General features: G+C 46.7%; 1 protein-coding gene across 4 annotated transcripts in view; it reads right to left on the minus strand.

The window, feature by feature from the left end:
* Nucleotides 1-5,853: 5,853 nt before the first annotated feature.
* The window catches only part of NCALD (neurocalcin delta), a 60,339-nt gene continuing 51,582 nt past the window's right edge, over nucleotides 5,854-14,610 (minus strand). For 3 of the 4 annotated variants that reach the window (XM_049819929.1, XM_049819942.1, XM_049819950.1), the window contains exon 4: nucleotides 5,854-14,577. In XM_049819929.1, coding sequence (XP_049675886.1) covers nucleotides 14,480-14,577 — 98 coding nt within the window. In that variant the 3' untranslated portion in view covers nucleotides 5,854-14,479. The remainder of the gene's footprint in view (nucleotides 14,578-14,610) is intronic. The other variant, XR_007508465.1, reaches the window with a different exon arrangement.

Below are 14,610 nucleotides of genomic sequence, written 5' to 3' on the forward strand. Positions count from 1 at the left end.
TTCAAACAATTAGTAAAAACTGAAATCTCCAGCCATCAGAGATGCTGTATATCGATCAATATGGAACTGGAAAGGAGTATCTTATGACTTTTAAAATGTAAAGCTTATGAAATGTTTATATGTTCTTCCATTTTCTATGAATTGAGACAACATACAAACAAGAATGTTTGTGCCAAAGTTTCTGACAAGCCCTCTTTCTGGCAAACAAGGAACTTTATGTATAAATAGTGTGCTTTTATATTAAGAAAATAGCTCATGTAACTTAATAGCGTTGCAACTGGGAGAGGGGTTTGATAAACTGTAAATACAGTTATTTTATTTTTTGTACATTTTTAAGAAGGAAAAAAAATAAATATTCCTATGTATGAGATAATATTTCTGTTGCTGTGGTGTGTGTTACTACATACTGGGGATTGAATTCCTACTTCTGAGCCCAGAAGGCTCTTCAAAAAGAAGAAAATAGAAATTCATTCTACCGAGAAAACAAGAACAGAAACTGAAAAAATAATCACCAAAACATAGGTTCAGTGACTGGCCTGGTAGACGGGGAGAGGGAAGTGGATATTGTCTACCTGGACTTCAGTAAGGCCTTTGACACTGTCTCCCGTAAGACCTCCACAGAGAAGCTGTTGATGTATGGCCTGGATGAGCAGACAGTGAGGTGGACTGAAGACTGTCTGAACGGCTGGGCCCAGAGAGTGGTGGCCAGTGGCATGCAGTCTAGTTGGAGGCCAGGGACTAGCAGTGTACCCTAGAGGTCAATACCAGGTTCAGTCCTGTTCAGTATCTTCATTAATGACCTGGATGATGGAATGGAATAGAACAGAATGGAATAGAATCGTTTGGGTTGGAAGGGACCTTAAAGTTCCTCTAGTTCCAACCCCCCTGCCATGGGCAGGGACACCTTCCACCAGACCAGGTTGCTCAAAGCCCCATCCAACCTGGCCTTGAACACTTCCAGGGATGGGGCATCCACAACTTCTCTGGGCAACCTGTTCCAGTGCCTCACCACCCTCACAGCAAAGAACTTGTTCCTCACATCTAATCTCAATCTACCCTCTTTCAATTTAAAGCCATCACCCCTTGTCCTATCACTACATGCCCTTGTAAAAAGACCCTCTCCATCTTTCCTGTAGGCGCCCTTTAGGTACTGGAAGGCTGCAATAAGGTCTTCCCGGAGCCTTCTCTTCTCTAGGCTGTACAACCCCAACTCTCTGGGAGCCTCCCTACATAGGAGAGGTGCTCCAGCAGTGTGTACCCTCAGCAAGTTTGTTGATGACACAAAACTGGGAGGAGTGGCTGATACACCAGAGGGTTGTGCTGCCCTCAACAGGCTGGAGAAATGCGCTGACAGGAACCTTACAAAGTTCAACAAGGGGAAGTGCGAAGTCCTGAATCTGGGAAGGAATAACCCCAGGCACCGGTATATGCTGGGGGCTGCCCAGCTGGAAAGCAGCTTGGTAGAAAAGGACCTGGGAGTCCTGGTGGGCACCAGGTTGAACCTATGTGCCCTTGCAGCAGAGGCAGCTGATGGTATCCTGGGCTGCATTAGACAAAACATTGCCAGCAGGCCGAGGGAGGTGATCTTTATTCAGTGCTGGTGAGGCCACACCTGGAGTCCTGTGCCCAGTTCCGGGCTCTGCAATACAAGAGAGATATGGACATGCTAGAGAGAGTCCAACAAAGGGCCACTAACCTAATGAAGGGATGGGACCACCTCTTCTATGAGGACAGGCTGAGACAGCTGGCACTGTTCAACCAGGAGAAGAGAAGGCTCTGGAGAGATATTATCAGTGTGTACAGATACCTGAAGGGAGGGTGCAAAGGGGACAGAGCCAGGCTCTATTCAGCAGTGCCCAGTGACAGGACACGAGGCAGTGAGTACACACGGAAACACAAGAGACTCTGTCTGAACATCAAGAAACACTTTTTTCTCTGTGAGGGTGGCGGAGCACTCGCACAGGTTGCCCGGAGAGGTTGTGGAGTCTCCATCCTTGAAGATACTTAAAAGCTGCCTGGACACAATCCTGGACAACTGGCTCTAGGTGGCCCTGCCTGAGCAGGGTGGTTGGACCGGATGACCTCCAGAGGTCCCTTCCAACCTCGACCATTCTGTGATTCTGTGACACATTGGAGCGTCCTGGGAACCTGGCTGGAAGCGCTGGCACTAACATCTTTGTGAGTCCAGGGCACCTGGGCTGAGATCCTTACCCGCATCTGCTCCTGCTGTGCCCTGCATGCCCAAAGCACTGAAGCATACCTGGCCATGCATCTTGCAGTAAAACATTTTCATCAACCATTTTATTGTCCACCAGTTGACTTTGTCTTTTCCAACAAGAATCCAGGAGGTGAGAACATCTCAGTAACTGGGACATTGCTTGGGAAAGCATTTGTCTTGGCAAAGGGATGCTGCCCAAGCAGTGTCAGGGCAGCCCTGTCTTACTGTGGGGTGAAGTTCAGCGCTGCTGCCGAGGGCAAGTCCTGAGTGGGACAAGGTGCCATGTGAGAGCCAGCCACTGAGATCTCTTCTCGTGTCAGGCAGAGACCACACCTGGGCAGTGAGGAAAGAAGTATTCACCTGAAATGTCTCGGCCAGCAGAGCATTGGCTCCAAGAACCCAGCTTCCTCCAGCCCCTCCCCATCCATGCAAAACTCATCCAGTTGTATCCAGCTCTAAGAGCCTTTTCACAGTTGCCAAAGGCTTTAAAGAAAGGCCTTCCCTGTGTTCTTGGCATTTTTCTAATAGAAAAGTATTTGTCAGCTGTTTGTTTGTGATACAGCAGGAGAACTAGGCACTAAGTGCTCTGTAGCTTGGCAAGTGACCAACTAACCATGAGTGGAAGAGGTCTGGAAACCAGAGACCCCTTCCCCTCCCACCACATGCTCTTTGCCCTGATGATGGTCTCCAGTGCAGCCTGTGTTCCCCCACCAGCCCATCTGTAGTCAGAACCTGAGCTAGGGCAGAAACCAAAAGCTGTATGTATAAAATTCTCTCTGTGTGTGTGTGTGTGTGTGTATATATAAAATCTATATATGTTGGCTCACAGCCCAAGGTTTTGGGGAGTTTCTCGGGGGCTTTGCCAGTCCCTGGGGATGCTATCTGGATGAGCAGCGTGGGGTGAGCCAGGACCAGCTCCTGTGGCTCTTTGAAGTGATCGTGTTTCCTGGGTGCTGCCTGCGGTAGATGTTTAATCGTGTTTCACAGGAAATAATTTTACTGAGTGGCTTTTAAAATGTGAATGCTTTAGCAGCCGAGTGGTTGGAAGTGGTCCGTCTGCGAGGCCGTGGAGGAGCGAGGAGAAGTGTGTCAGCTGATAGGAACTGCTGCGCTCACGGCGTGCTCAAAGGCCAGGCTGTTTCTGGCATGGCTGAGCAAGGGTTTAGCAAGGTGACTCACAAGGTCTTTAAGAAAAACTGACCCTCCTAGGAGAGCGGAGCAAAACACCCCTCCTCTAGCTCTTGACCTAATCTTTAGGGGCAAAGTGGGGCAGCAAAGCTGTGTTTTTCAGCACCTTCCCAAGCTCTCGGCTCGATTCGTGCTGCCGAAAACAGTGACTGACTCCAGAGCATGTGCTTTGCCAGACGGGGCCAGATCCAGGGCTCACAAGCGAATGAGCCGCAGGGTCTCAGGTCCCGTCCTCCCCAAGGCAGCGGGAGAGACAGTCCCAGGCTGCCGGGGTGCAAGATGTGCTCGAGTGCCTGGTGGTGGCCATCACCCAAAGGCAGGCTCTGCGCTGGGAGCCCGTCACATCCCTGTCGTGGGACAGAAGCCTTGGTCTTTGCACAGGGAGATGCACAGGCCAGCAAAGGTGATCAGTGGAGGATTTTAGCACCCCTATGCAAATAAACACCTCCTTACACCCCTGCCTTTTTAACGCTTTAATGCTAAATCATATTATGGCCCTAACGGGAGGGTGAGGAGAACGTGTATCACAGGGAGCCTGGCGCACTGGAAGCTCATGTAATAAAGCCGGTTTGGAGGTGCCCTGAGCACACAGGGTACCTGGATGACGTAACTTGCTCCGTCCGGGCTCCAGCCTGTGTCAGGCCCACATTAATGTGCAGTTCCACAAATAACCCGTCTTATTTTTTTTTTAATCTGAAGGGGAAATAGGCACTGGTTTCAGTTACCTTCTAGAGGGATTTAAACTACTTTTAGCACCCTGGTGCTAATCCCACCTCCAAATTTAAGCTAGGTAAAAGTTTGAAGAGCTTAGGGAGCATGCACAGGAGCACGAGCCAGCCCCCTCCAGAGCCCGGCTGAGGCTGGCAGGAGCCTCTGCCACGACGGGCTCTCCTGCTGCCCCACAAGCCACGTCTCAGAGCAGCTAACCACAGCTACCACCCCACCGACCCGCGCTCCCTCCCTACCTCCTGCCCTTGGGGATAAAAAAATGCCCTAAACCTGGAGAGGGATTTATCTACGGCAGGGAAAGCTTCCATCAGCCAGCTAAGCTGGCCTTTCCAGCTCTGGAGGACCAGGGCGCTCAGCCTTGTGCTGCCCTTCCTTTGCTTTTATAAACCGCTCCACATTCTCTCTCCCCGTGCCTGGCTGCCGGCTTTAGCTGCTGGGGGAAAAACTGTATTAGCAGCAGAGAGCCCAGCCGGCTGCAACGTGCTGGCACAGCGCCTGTGCACGGCTTAAGCCCTCGCTAAGCCCTCCAAATTGGCTTGCCCGGCTGCTGCCCCTTTGCCCGCGACGGTGAGCAGGCTGGGGGCTGTGAGGACAGCAGGCAAAGGCTTCTCTGAGGTTTGCTCACCAGACCATGGGGCTACGTGATGAGGCTATAAGGCTCCAGTGCGAGGGGAGTAACAATGCACGGCACATCATAGCTAGCTGCAGCAGAATGTTTATTAGTAGGAAAGAACAGTTAGGGGATTTCAGTAGGACAATTTGTCTGGACCATTGGTATCCACCATACATTGGTTTTCATCAAGATTATTCAAGGTTACATATTTATATAAGAAAACAAAATAATTCATATTCAGGTGCAATCAGTAATTCCAGTATGAAAAAGCACCATGTCACAAAACAGTTTACAATACAAAAGTCTTCAAAATCTAACATTTAAAAACAATATTTGTTCAACAGTAATAACAATACAGTAAAAAAATTCTTATTTCCCTTCAAACAATACTGCTTATATATTTTGGCACTGAAAAAGAAACTATCACAAACGCGCCTTTTTAACCACATAATGCTGTTTTGTGAGTGTCTATATAATAAGAAGGAAAACCATGCTTTTGAAGTCAGTCATTTTGCCAGGTGCAGTTTGAACCACTTTCTCCATTAAAAAGAAAAAAAAAAACAAAAGAAAAACAACTCCGAAGCTGCAGCATGTCTTGTCTTTTGTCCCAGGACGCAATCTGGAGAAGCAACTCTCTCAGACTCAATCCATTGAGTAAGTCAGCCCTGCCCGAAAGGCTGCATCCGAGCCCCTCTTCCCTCTCCAAACCGGACAAGAAATGCAGAGCTAAGCCCCCCAAATGGTCCTGTCTTTTAGGGACTGTCCCCAAGTTCTCGCTATATTAAGCACCCCAATAAGATTCTGACCCCAATTTGCCACTCAGGCTCTTCTTTTTCCTTAATTGCTTAATTCCTCAAAAGCCTAGTTAATTAATTTTAAAGTCACTTGCACAAACGGTCTTAAAATGTGAACCCATCAGTTTTGTCCTGGTATAGCCAGCAGTTCCAAGGAAAACCGAGCGTGCATGCGGGTGAGCCAAGGGATAAGGAAGCCTGATGCTGGGGCCAGCGGGGTGCCCCGCGTTGGGGCACCCTCCTCTCGGGTCTCCTCCTGGGGCCAGGACTGGCACACAGCGTGGGACGGGGAAGCTTGAGTCTGAGAGAGGGAAAGACAGAAAACTAGACTTTTCAGGAAGAATTAGTTTCCGCTCAAAACTGACCCCTATTAAAAAGAGATTGCAGGTACTATGCTCCAGGTGAAACACCGGTGCCTGTGTGCAGCTATGACGGCCCTTGAAAAAGGCTGATTCTAGTGAACATGCAGTCCTTGGTGCTACCTCTAAAAGCTGAACAATAACAAAACCAAATAATTTTAAATATTTTACATCTTACATCAAAGATGCCACTACGAAAACACAATAGTATCACACATTAATTAGTACAGTCTTAAAAATGCAAACCGACACTGGTAAGACTCCCATACATTCTGCATATTGTATGTACAGAAGAGAACAGCTTCTCGAGAGGAGAGGACAGTCATAGAGAGATCATCTTCTGTTTTTTTTTTTCTTAGTACGTTGCATAATACAAATACATTATCAGCATAAGAAAACTCTACTCTGACACTAAGAGTTCAAGAAAGGTCGTAACTGGAAGTTAATAGCAGGGGGAACGGTGCGCGTGCTGGGAGGCACAAAACACATACACAACCCTCCACCAAATCCTCTGTCTCCTCCGATGGCCTGATCATCTACTTCCATTTTGCTGGGTAGGTTTAACACATTGCTCTGCGGGTACACGCTCCCGAATCATGCAAGCACAGGGCCAAATCCCGAGAGCTGCTCTCAGCCTTCCTGAAGGCAGCTCACCTCTAGATGTCCTTTCGATGGGCCTTGCCTGGGCTGAGAACTGGCTGGAGACTCAGAATATCACCAGATGAGCTTACAACAGAACCGGGGGGGAAAAATTAACACGTCACGATAGCTACAGGCAACTACACGCAGGACACTAGCAATTCTAGACAGCCATAAGAAAAATATGTGGACCAAATTAATTTAATTCATAGTCATCTCTCTCCTTTCTGAGTTGTAAAAGTCTTCCTTAGGATATGTAGGTTTGCTTACAAAGCATTCATTTAGAGAGGTATCCAATTTTGCCAAGACGCAGGATATGCTGAACTCCATGCTGCTGCAGTCAGTCTGCCCATGGTAGCTTATTTAAAGTTAGATTTAGTATCTCTACTCAACGCTGCAACATAGAAACAGCCTGAGGGAACAGAGATAAGAAAGCTCTCTCTGTGGAACGGTCAGGGACTTAACGGGAACTGGACACTTGGATCTATTCAGCTTTTCGCCATGGTTTATCTCAATTTACTAGTCGCTACAGCATCAAAAATACCTGCTCAAATTTACACAAACAAATGTATAACTATTTACTTTTGCATCCATTGCATCATTCATTCGGCGATACTTAAAAACCAAAGGTATCAAGTACTTCTGTCAGAAGAGGCCAATATTGGTCACCTCGTGTTCAAGAGCGAAATAGAACTGAATATACAAATATTAACTACAAGACTGCTCAGACGGAATTGAAGTGAGCAAGTGGAAGAGATAAGCATATTGAAATATGTCTCAATCTGTCTCCTTGCAGGAAATGTACAGACAAAAATAATCCCGAACGTAATTAAGCACTTCGTTTTTGCTAGGCACAGTGAGCCCACCTCGCTAGTAATTGCTCCGGCAGCTCTGCTCTTGGAATCATTGGGACTTTTGCTAGCATTATGAGCTAAACGACTGGCAGGGTTGAATCTAAGGGGATCCAAAATAAATAAATAAATTACAAACAAAACTAAAACACAAATAAGGAAATTAAACAAAAAATACCAGAGAAACATGATCTTGTAGAGCATTCATATGACTAACACAGAGCACAATGTCTTTAGTAAGCTTCCTTAGATTCTTATCAGATTGAAACTGGTTTTGTTTTTTCTTTTTCTCCCAGATACTAAGAAAAACTATTTGGTTGCCCTGGAAATGGGAATAACCTAATTACAGGAAATAAAAAGGTGGTGGTGGCAAGGAACTGCAAGTTCTCCCCCAAACAACTCCATAGGACCTATTAATCTTCCCTCTGAGTGCAGCCAATTAACAGCACAAATGAAGCTTAGAATTTAAGAGGATTTTCTCAGGTGGGTTTACTAATCACCATCATCCAGTTCGGTGGGGGAACATGAGGCCAACCCTGAATACCGCTGAAACCCCTGTCCCCAGGGAGGAGAAAACCAGAGGCCACACCCTCAACGTGTGTTTTTGACAGATGGGAGGAAGAGTTTCCACCTGACATTCCTGCGCCAAAATTATCTCTTGGTCCACAGCACCTGGGCAGTCCAGGCAGCATTGGGGCACCGCACACTGAATGGTGACGCACAGGAAGATGCTGCTCCTGCCTGGAAGAAATCAGCTCTCTGTGGAATAAACCATGGGAGCAGAGAGCAAGCACCGGTCAGGTTCAGTCTGCAGTGCATCAACAAACACAGACACGATAATGAAAACCACATTGTTCCAGAGGTTCAGTGTGTTCTTGAAATGTTTAATACTGCCATTACTTAATAATAGGAAATAAATAGTGTGGTTGGCAAGGTAGCACAGGAGGGCCAAAAGGCTGGGAACCAAATCAGAAGCTGTTTCATCTAAATGCATCAAGCCTGGCTCCTCCAGATGTCAAGGGCTAGTGTTTGTTATTCGTTCACACAGAGAGTAGGGATGGCAACTGGGAGGTGGGCACAAAGCGTCGGAGAGCTGGACACCCTGAGCGCCTGCCCTGAGAAGGTGAGAACATCTTTGGTGTAAGGTCAGGGCAAGAGGGGAAGATCTAAGATGTGCCTTGGCTTGCACAGTAAGTGAACGCTACAGAGAGGGTGGCCGTCGTGTGCTTCGAGATCTGGGAAGCACTCAGCAGGCTGAATAAGCTCGGTTGACCGCCTCTGTGGCAGGACCCAGAGTGCCCGGTCCCAGCACACAGTGACATAGGGATGAAGCAGCCAGGAGGTCCCAGGGACGGGGCTAGTGCAGAGGAGCTATTCTGTGCTGACTATCGCCAAGGGGGTTTCGTCTTGTGAATTCAGACCCTGATCTAAAGGCAGTTTTTCATTTCCCTAGTCTTTTCACATTGTTCACTGCAACCCAAGCTCTTTTTTTTACCTTGTTTATTGTGCATTAGCCAGCATTTTACACGTGATAGCTTAATCCCAACTATACGTATTAAAATAACACTACCTGTTGGAGCAATGAGGAAATCAAATCTGTACATTGCAAGAAGCCCCTCATATCTGGCCTTTCCAGCTGTTACTTGTTAAGATATGGAGAGTGTATCTGAAAAGCTTGATATCTTATCCTGCGAAAATCCCCACCCCTGAAACAACTTCTCAGTATGGATGATTTGAAAGCAACAGCAGCAAAAGCCAGGCTGGAATAAGGGGTGCTGCTAACTGAGACACCCATGGTAGGCAGGGGTAGTTTCTGCAAGAGACGACGAGATTGACTTTGCATTCGACGGATCGTTCTACTGCTCTGAATGCTGGAGGCACCTAATGGCTTCTGCAGCTCCACAACAACGGTCCCAGTTTCTAGTGTCACTGCTTTCCATGCCAATTTACACACCCTGCTGCTTTTCCCCTCTGTGTACTTAAAACACAGCTGCTGTTCTCACCTTCCCCAGCCTGCAAAATGGCACCTGGGCTTTAAGACTCAAACAGAGCTTTTCCTTCTTGTCTACCACGACCGGGAAAAAGGTCCTGCAGGCAACGTTTTGCCCTCAGTTACGCTTGGGAAATGCCTTATGCTCCTCCTGGGAGCTGTTTGCTCAACTCCCAACTGGGGCATGGCAAACAGCTCTGTTGCTTATATGTAAGAAAGAGCAGAGTTATTCTACCCCTGCAGCTGCCTGTTCCTGCTGAAGGTATTTAAAAGTGTATTTTCTCAGTGCCTCCGACTGAATACGCAGCAGACATGGCTGCTCAGCTAGAAGGTGCCATTTCGGGTCTTGCCCTATCGCAGAGCACATCACACCACGAGTCTGACATATCGCTGCTTTGCATCTTATCTGCCTACTGCACAGTCAATGGAAAAACTCCACATGCAGCTCTGAGCGTTGCTCGGCTGTCTGACACTTGCCAAGTTTCTCTGCATTTCTAAGCACAAGTTCTGCCCACGATACCAAGGAAACCAACTTCCCCCACTTTAAGACTCCTACGTGAGATCCCACCCAGTAAGACACAGAGCGAAGAATGCATCCAAATGCCTGTGCAAAGGGCAGGTGAAATGTTCTTCTCCACCAGACTTGCACCAGTTCCCTGACATCTAACTCCTGGGCTCAAGGACCACTTCGCCAGGGAGGGAGCACCATGAGAAAGGCAAAGGGAGGTGCTGGCGTAGCGGGCGTTCTGGAGGTCTTGTCCAGCCCTCCCCTCTGCTTGTCTAACTTGGTGCTTGTATGCTAGGCTTCAAAAGGAAACTCTCTTGAAGGATGCCTCCTTTACCCTGACTGTGCTGGATTGCTATCATGTTGCATCTTCACCAGTGTTGCTGAAAAAAAAAAAGAGAGTTTTAAAAGAAGGGAGACGGCTGAGCTCAGCGTGTTTGTTCTGAGGCGGGAGATTCCCTCCCCACCGCCACGTGTCTCCAGGGACCTGCTAGTTGTCACCGTGTTCCCCAGTTCACATGTACTGAGAGACGTACAGCTGCGGCCACATTCTCATCTTGGCTTAGTCTGAGGATTAGGGCTCAACATCAAGTTACCACAGTTCACCAAGTTTCCATGAGTCAGCTGAGACGAGGTTTCTGCCCATGTGTGCGCTTCCAGGCCACAGCAAATGCAAGGTAATGCGACTTAGCCTGGTCTGCAGTGAAAGAAAATTAAGCTAAGCCGTATTATTGCACATTTGCCATCAGTGAAGAGACCACACGCTGAAAAGTCCTGGGACTCATCCCCTGGGGGAAGTTATTAAACCATGGGGACTTGGTCATGTGTGACCACTTCTTGTGCTGCACATAGACCTCGTCCAGCTACAGAAGTTACACACTTCTGGCTTACTCTTTTATGCAGCAGTGCCTAGAAAATGTGGAGGTCATGCTTTATAACAGAGAACAACAAACGGCAAAATGCCCCAAGAATAAGATAAAAATCCTACAAGCTCCTAAGAACAGCAAGAGGAACAGCACAGCTCCGTGTACCTCAGGAACATCCACTGCTGTGAACTCACAGGGCTTCAAATAGAGTTGAAACACAGATCTTTCTTCAGTCCCTCTCAAACCATAAGTGCTCACAAAAACAGATGCGTGCTGGTTTTACAAGGGTTGTGTTCCCCTTTTCCTTCCCAAAGCACCCCAAAACAAAGACAGGCTGCTGCAGATCGCACAAGCCGTAGTCCTCGCTTCACGTTTTCTGGCCCAGATTTTGGCAAGCTGACTGGGAATGCCCGACAAATGGGACCAGCATTTTCCATGGATTCAGTCTACATGCGGGATGTACTCATTAATTCATTTGACAACACGTGAGTGGAGGTGACCTCTTTCACACGCAACTAATATCGGAGAATGCATCTACAAAATTGAGAGGTGATGTGAAATAGTATGTGCTGTCTGCCATCCTTCCTGTATGAAAATATTGCTAATTGATCACTTGAAGTGTCTGACTTGCTGTGCTATTTCATACAGGATAGGTCATTTTGTCTTCAAGCGGTTTATGAAGGCAATTATGATTGCAAATGCAAATGGCAGCAAAGCAGAAAATTCCAATCTGAGGTGCAGCGCACCACTGCTCTCCTGCTGATCTGGGGTCTGCGGATGCTCCTACCACAATTCCAGCTATGGATCACTTTTAAAGTACGTGCAGAGGCAAAGAAAGAAAAGGATCGTTAATAATTTTAAACAATACCAATCATCAGTGGTAGTCAGGTAAAAGAATAACCTCAGTTCACTCTGTAAATGTTTATACAATAGTCTTATCTCCAGCTACATCCTCTGCAGCTGTAGGCTAATTCTTACTCTTCCAGATTTTGTGAACTGTGGGAAGAATTACATCTCCGCTGGCCTGGGGTCATATCGCAAGTTGTGTTTTCAAACATGTGTTGTGCAGTATTAGCACATGAAGCAAGTCTGGCCCCAAAACTACTGAGCAAAAACAAACTGAGAGACTAGGTTCTGGGCCAGAGACATCTTAGAAAGCTAAAAAGAGATGGAACGCAGTTGCTTAAACAAGGGGCAAAGTTTCAAAGCTTTCAGTGACATGCAACAGCTTTCACGACATTAAGAAGAAGATGGAACTGCAGAAGCTATCCAAGTTCACCTTCGGTACACGCCAGCTTCTGTAGGCCTGGGCCGCTTTGGGTGTGGGTGCCTGTGCCGAGGCGGTGGGTTGGCAGCTCGGCCGGGCTCCTCTAGCATCGCCTCGTCCTGCCCGCGCAGCCGCGGTGGTGGAGCACCCGGGGAGCGGCTGGGGCAGCGGGACGGGTCCTCCCCGTCTGGCGGAGGGGCTTGATCAGTGCGTGTCCACGACCTTCCTGCAGCGATCCCCAGCAGCCTGGGCGGGCTCGTCCTGCCGAAAAACAACCCGCCGAGCACTCGAGAGGGAGCATGGCTTTCAGGAGACATGAGGGGACAGATAGGGGAGAGGGGGCCAGAGCCTCTCCAGGGAAAGCAGAAAATTACCTGGAAGAAGATAGGCGCTCCTTTGAAGGGTTAGATTTGCGCACAGAATGTCTAACGAAGATTAGGGAGAAAGAGAGAGGGAACGTTTCCATCAACCAGAAGAATCGGTGCAAAATTTGCTAAAAGCGCTAGGTATTGAAATCCGTTTGTGTTTGTGGTTGGGCCTCTTTTGCTTTCTCATTTTCCCCCACACATGTCTGCTTGGTATTTTGGTTACTATAATGGGAATATATCATCAACTGGATTTCTGTGATCGTTTGAGACAAAAGGTGTGTGCCTGAAGACATTTATTGAGTGTAATTAGCCACTCATAATAATTTTAGTACAACTGATTAGCAATGTTATTATCAATTTATTTTTATTTTATTTTAATACTCTCTGCACTTCACACCTGGCAAAGCAAATGGTATGGAAAAATCAAGTCTAGGATTTTTTTCTCTCAGTTATTGTACCTGCTAGCTAGTGTTCAACAAAAATTTATTCATACTTGGCTACTTATTCATGACTTCTAATTAGTACTTAGCTAATCATCATCTGCAAAGCAGACTTATTTTACTTAGTTTATTTTAAATTAAGGCTACTGGGGATTAGCATCTACAAGGTCACTTGACAAAACGCCAACCTTCCCTGTCAGACAAAGGTTACTCTAACGAGCTCATGAATTCCCAACGCTGTGCACTGCCTACATGGGTACCTCTCCAACAGGATCACAGAGCAGACTTTACCTAATGACAGATTAATGCCAATTTAGTCAGCATAATGCCTCCTGTCGCTAAAGCTTTTCCGTTGCAGCAGCGCTTGTAAAGTCCCTAAGAAATCCCACGTATGTGTACTAGCTTTGCATACAGCAAATTTGACCAAAGGGTAAAGTTTTGCAGCAGCAAACTTCAGAACTCCTGCATCTAGGCGAAAAGATAAACATTCAACATTTCTCTCAAGAGCTGATCTTTTTTTTGTTTTAATTTTTATATATATAAATATACCATAAAGCGTACCATTTTCTTGTTTCAGTACAGGTTTTTCGAACTTTACTAAAATAAATGAAATATAAATGCTACAATTTTATGTTTAAAACAAGTTTTGATGACAGCCTTCCCCTAAGAGCAGGCCCAGAAACTCCGTTAGCTATGTGGAGAGAGACAAAAACACCCCCAAAACTTGACACTATGCAAGAGCATTCAGAACAGCAGATGTGCCTCAGCTGGAGCTGCTTGCAGGTGTCTGTGAGTTTGTCACGTGAATGCTCACTCTCCTTAGTAGGAACTGCTTTATTACTAACCTGAAAATTTCACATTCAACATGTATCTCCCCTAAATTCATTGTCAAGACCCAGTTTTCCGTATCTGTGTCTGCCTTTGCTGATCCCAAACGGCAAGAGGTATAGTCAGTTGTGGATTTGGGGATCAGGATTGCAAATTGCTGAATTTTCAGATAAAGCTGTGCGAAATCAACCACTGTAAACCTAGTAAAAAATGTCGACCTTTGTTTTTTCCCTTCTCCTTCACAACCTGGAAAATGTTCACAGCATTGAAACAATGAGGCATAGGAGCAGGGGTATGGACGATACACCCTGCACATATTCTGCACTTTCGTACTTCTTCCCGATCCTGTCATTGACCTTAACTGGTGCCTCCTGGACAGGAGAGGAGGTTCCAGGTAAATCCTACCCCACCCATCACAACTCCTTTGGTTCAACCTCTACTACACTTTCAGGTCCTGTGGGTGAATACTTAGCTACTAAAGCAGCAATCTAAAATCTCTCAGTGTGTCTTGCTGCCAAGGGTTTGTCACTGGTTTACTCCTTCTCAACACGTACTTTCCAAAAGAGACATGTTAAAACAAAAAAAAACAAAACAAAATCTTTAAAACAATGATAACACCACAATATCTGTTTAAAACAGTACTGCCCATGCTCTGGACAAATTGTTAAGAGCAATTCAGCATTCTTATAATTAATCCACAACAAAAGAAGCTATAAGATGCCACAAATGAAGGCATAATTGGCCATACAGAGGCAACACTACCATGAATGTTGTTTGGCAAGGAAAAAAAAAAAGCAGATACATAATTCATCCAAAGAACGGGTTCAGAACTGCCCGGCGCTGCTGGGATCACACTGCAGGAGACGGACTATGGATGGATCGCTCTTGGCGCCTCGGATGAACTCTTCCAGAGAGAGCTTTCCTAGAAAAGAAACACGTTTGCTTAGCGCACCTG

The sequence above is a fragment of the Accipiter gentilis genome, chromosome 2 (genome assembly GCF_929443795.1).
Source record: "Accipiter gentilis chromosome 2, bAccGen1.1, whole genome shotgun sequence".
Classification (NCBI taxonomy): Eukaryota; Metazoa; Chordata; class Aves; order Accipitriformes; family Accipitridae; genus Astur; species Astur gentilis.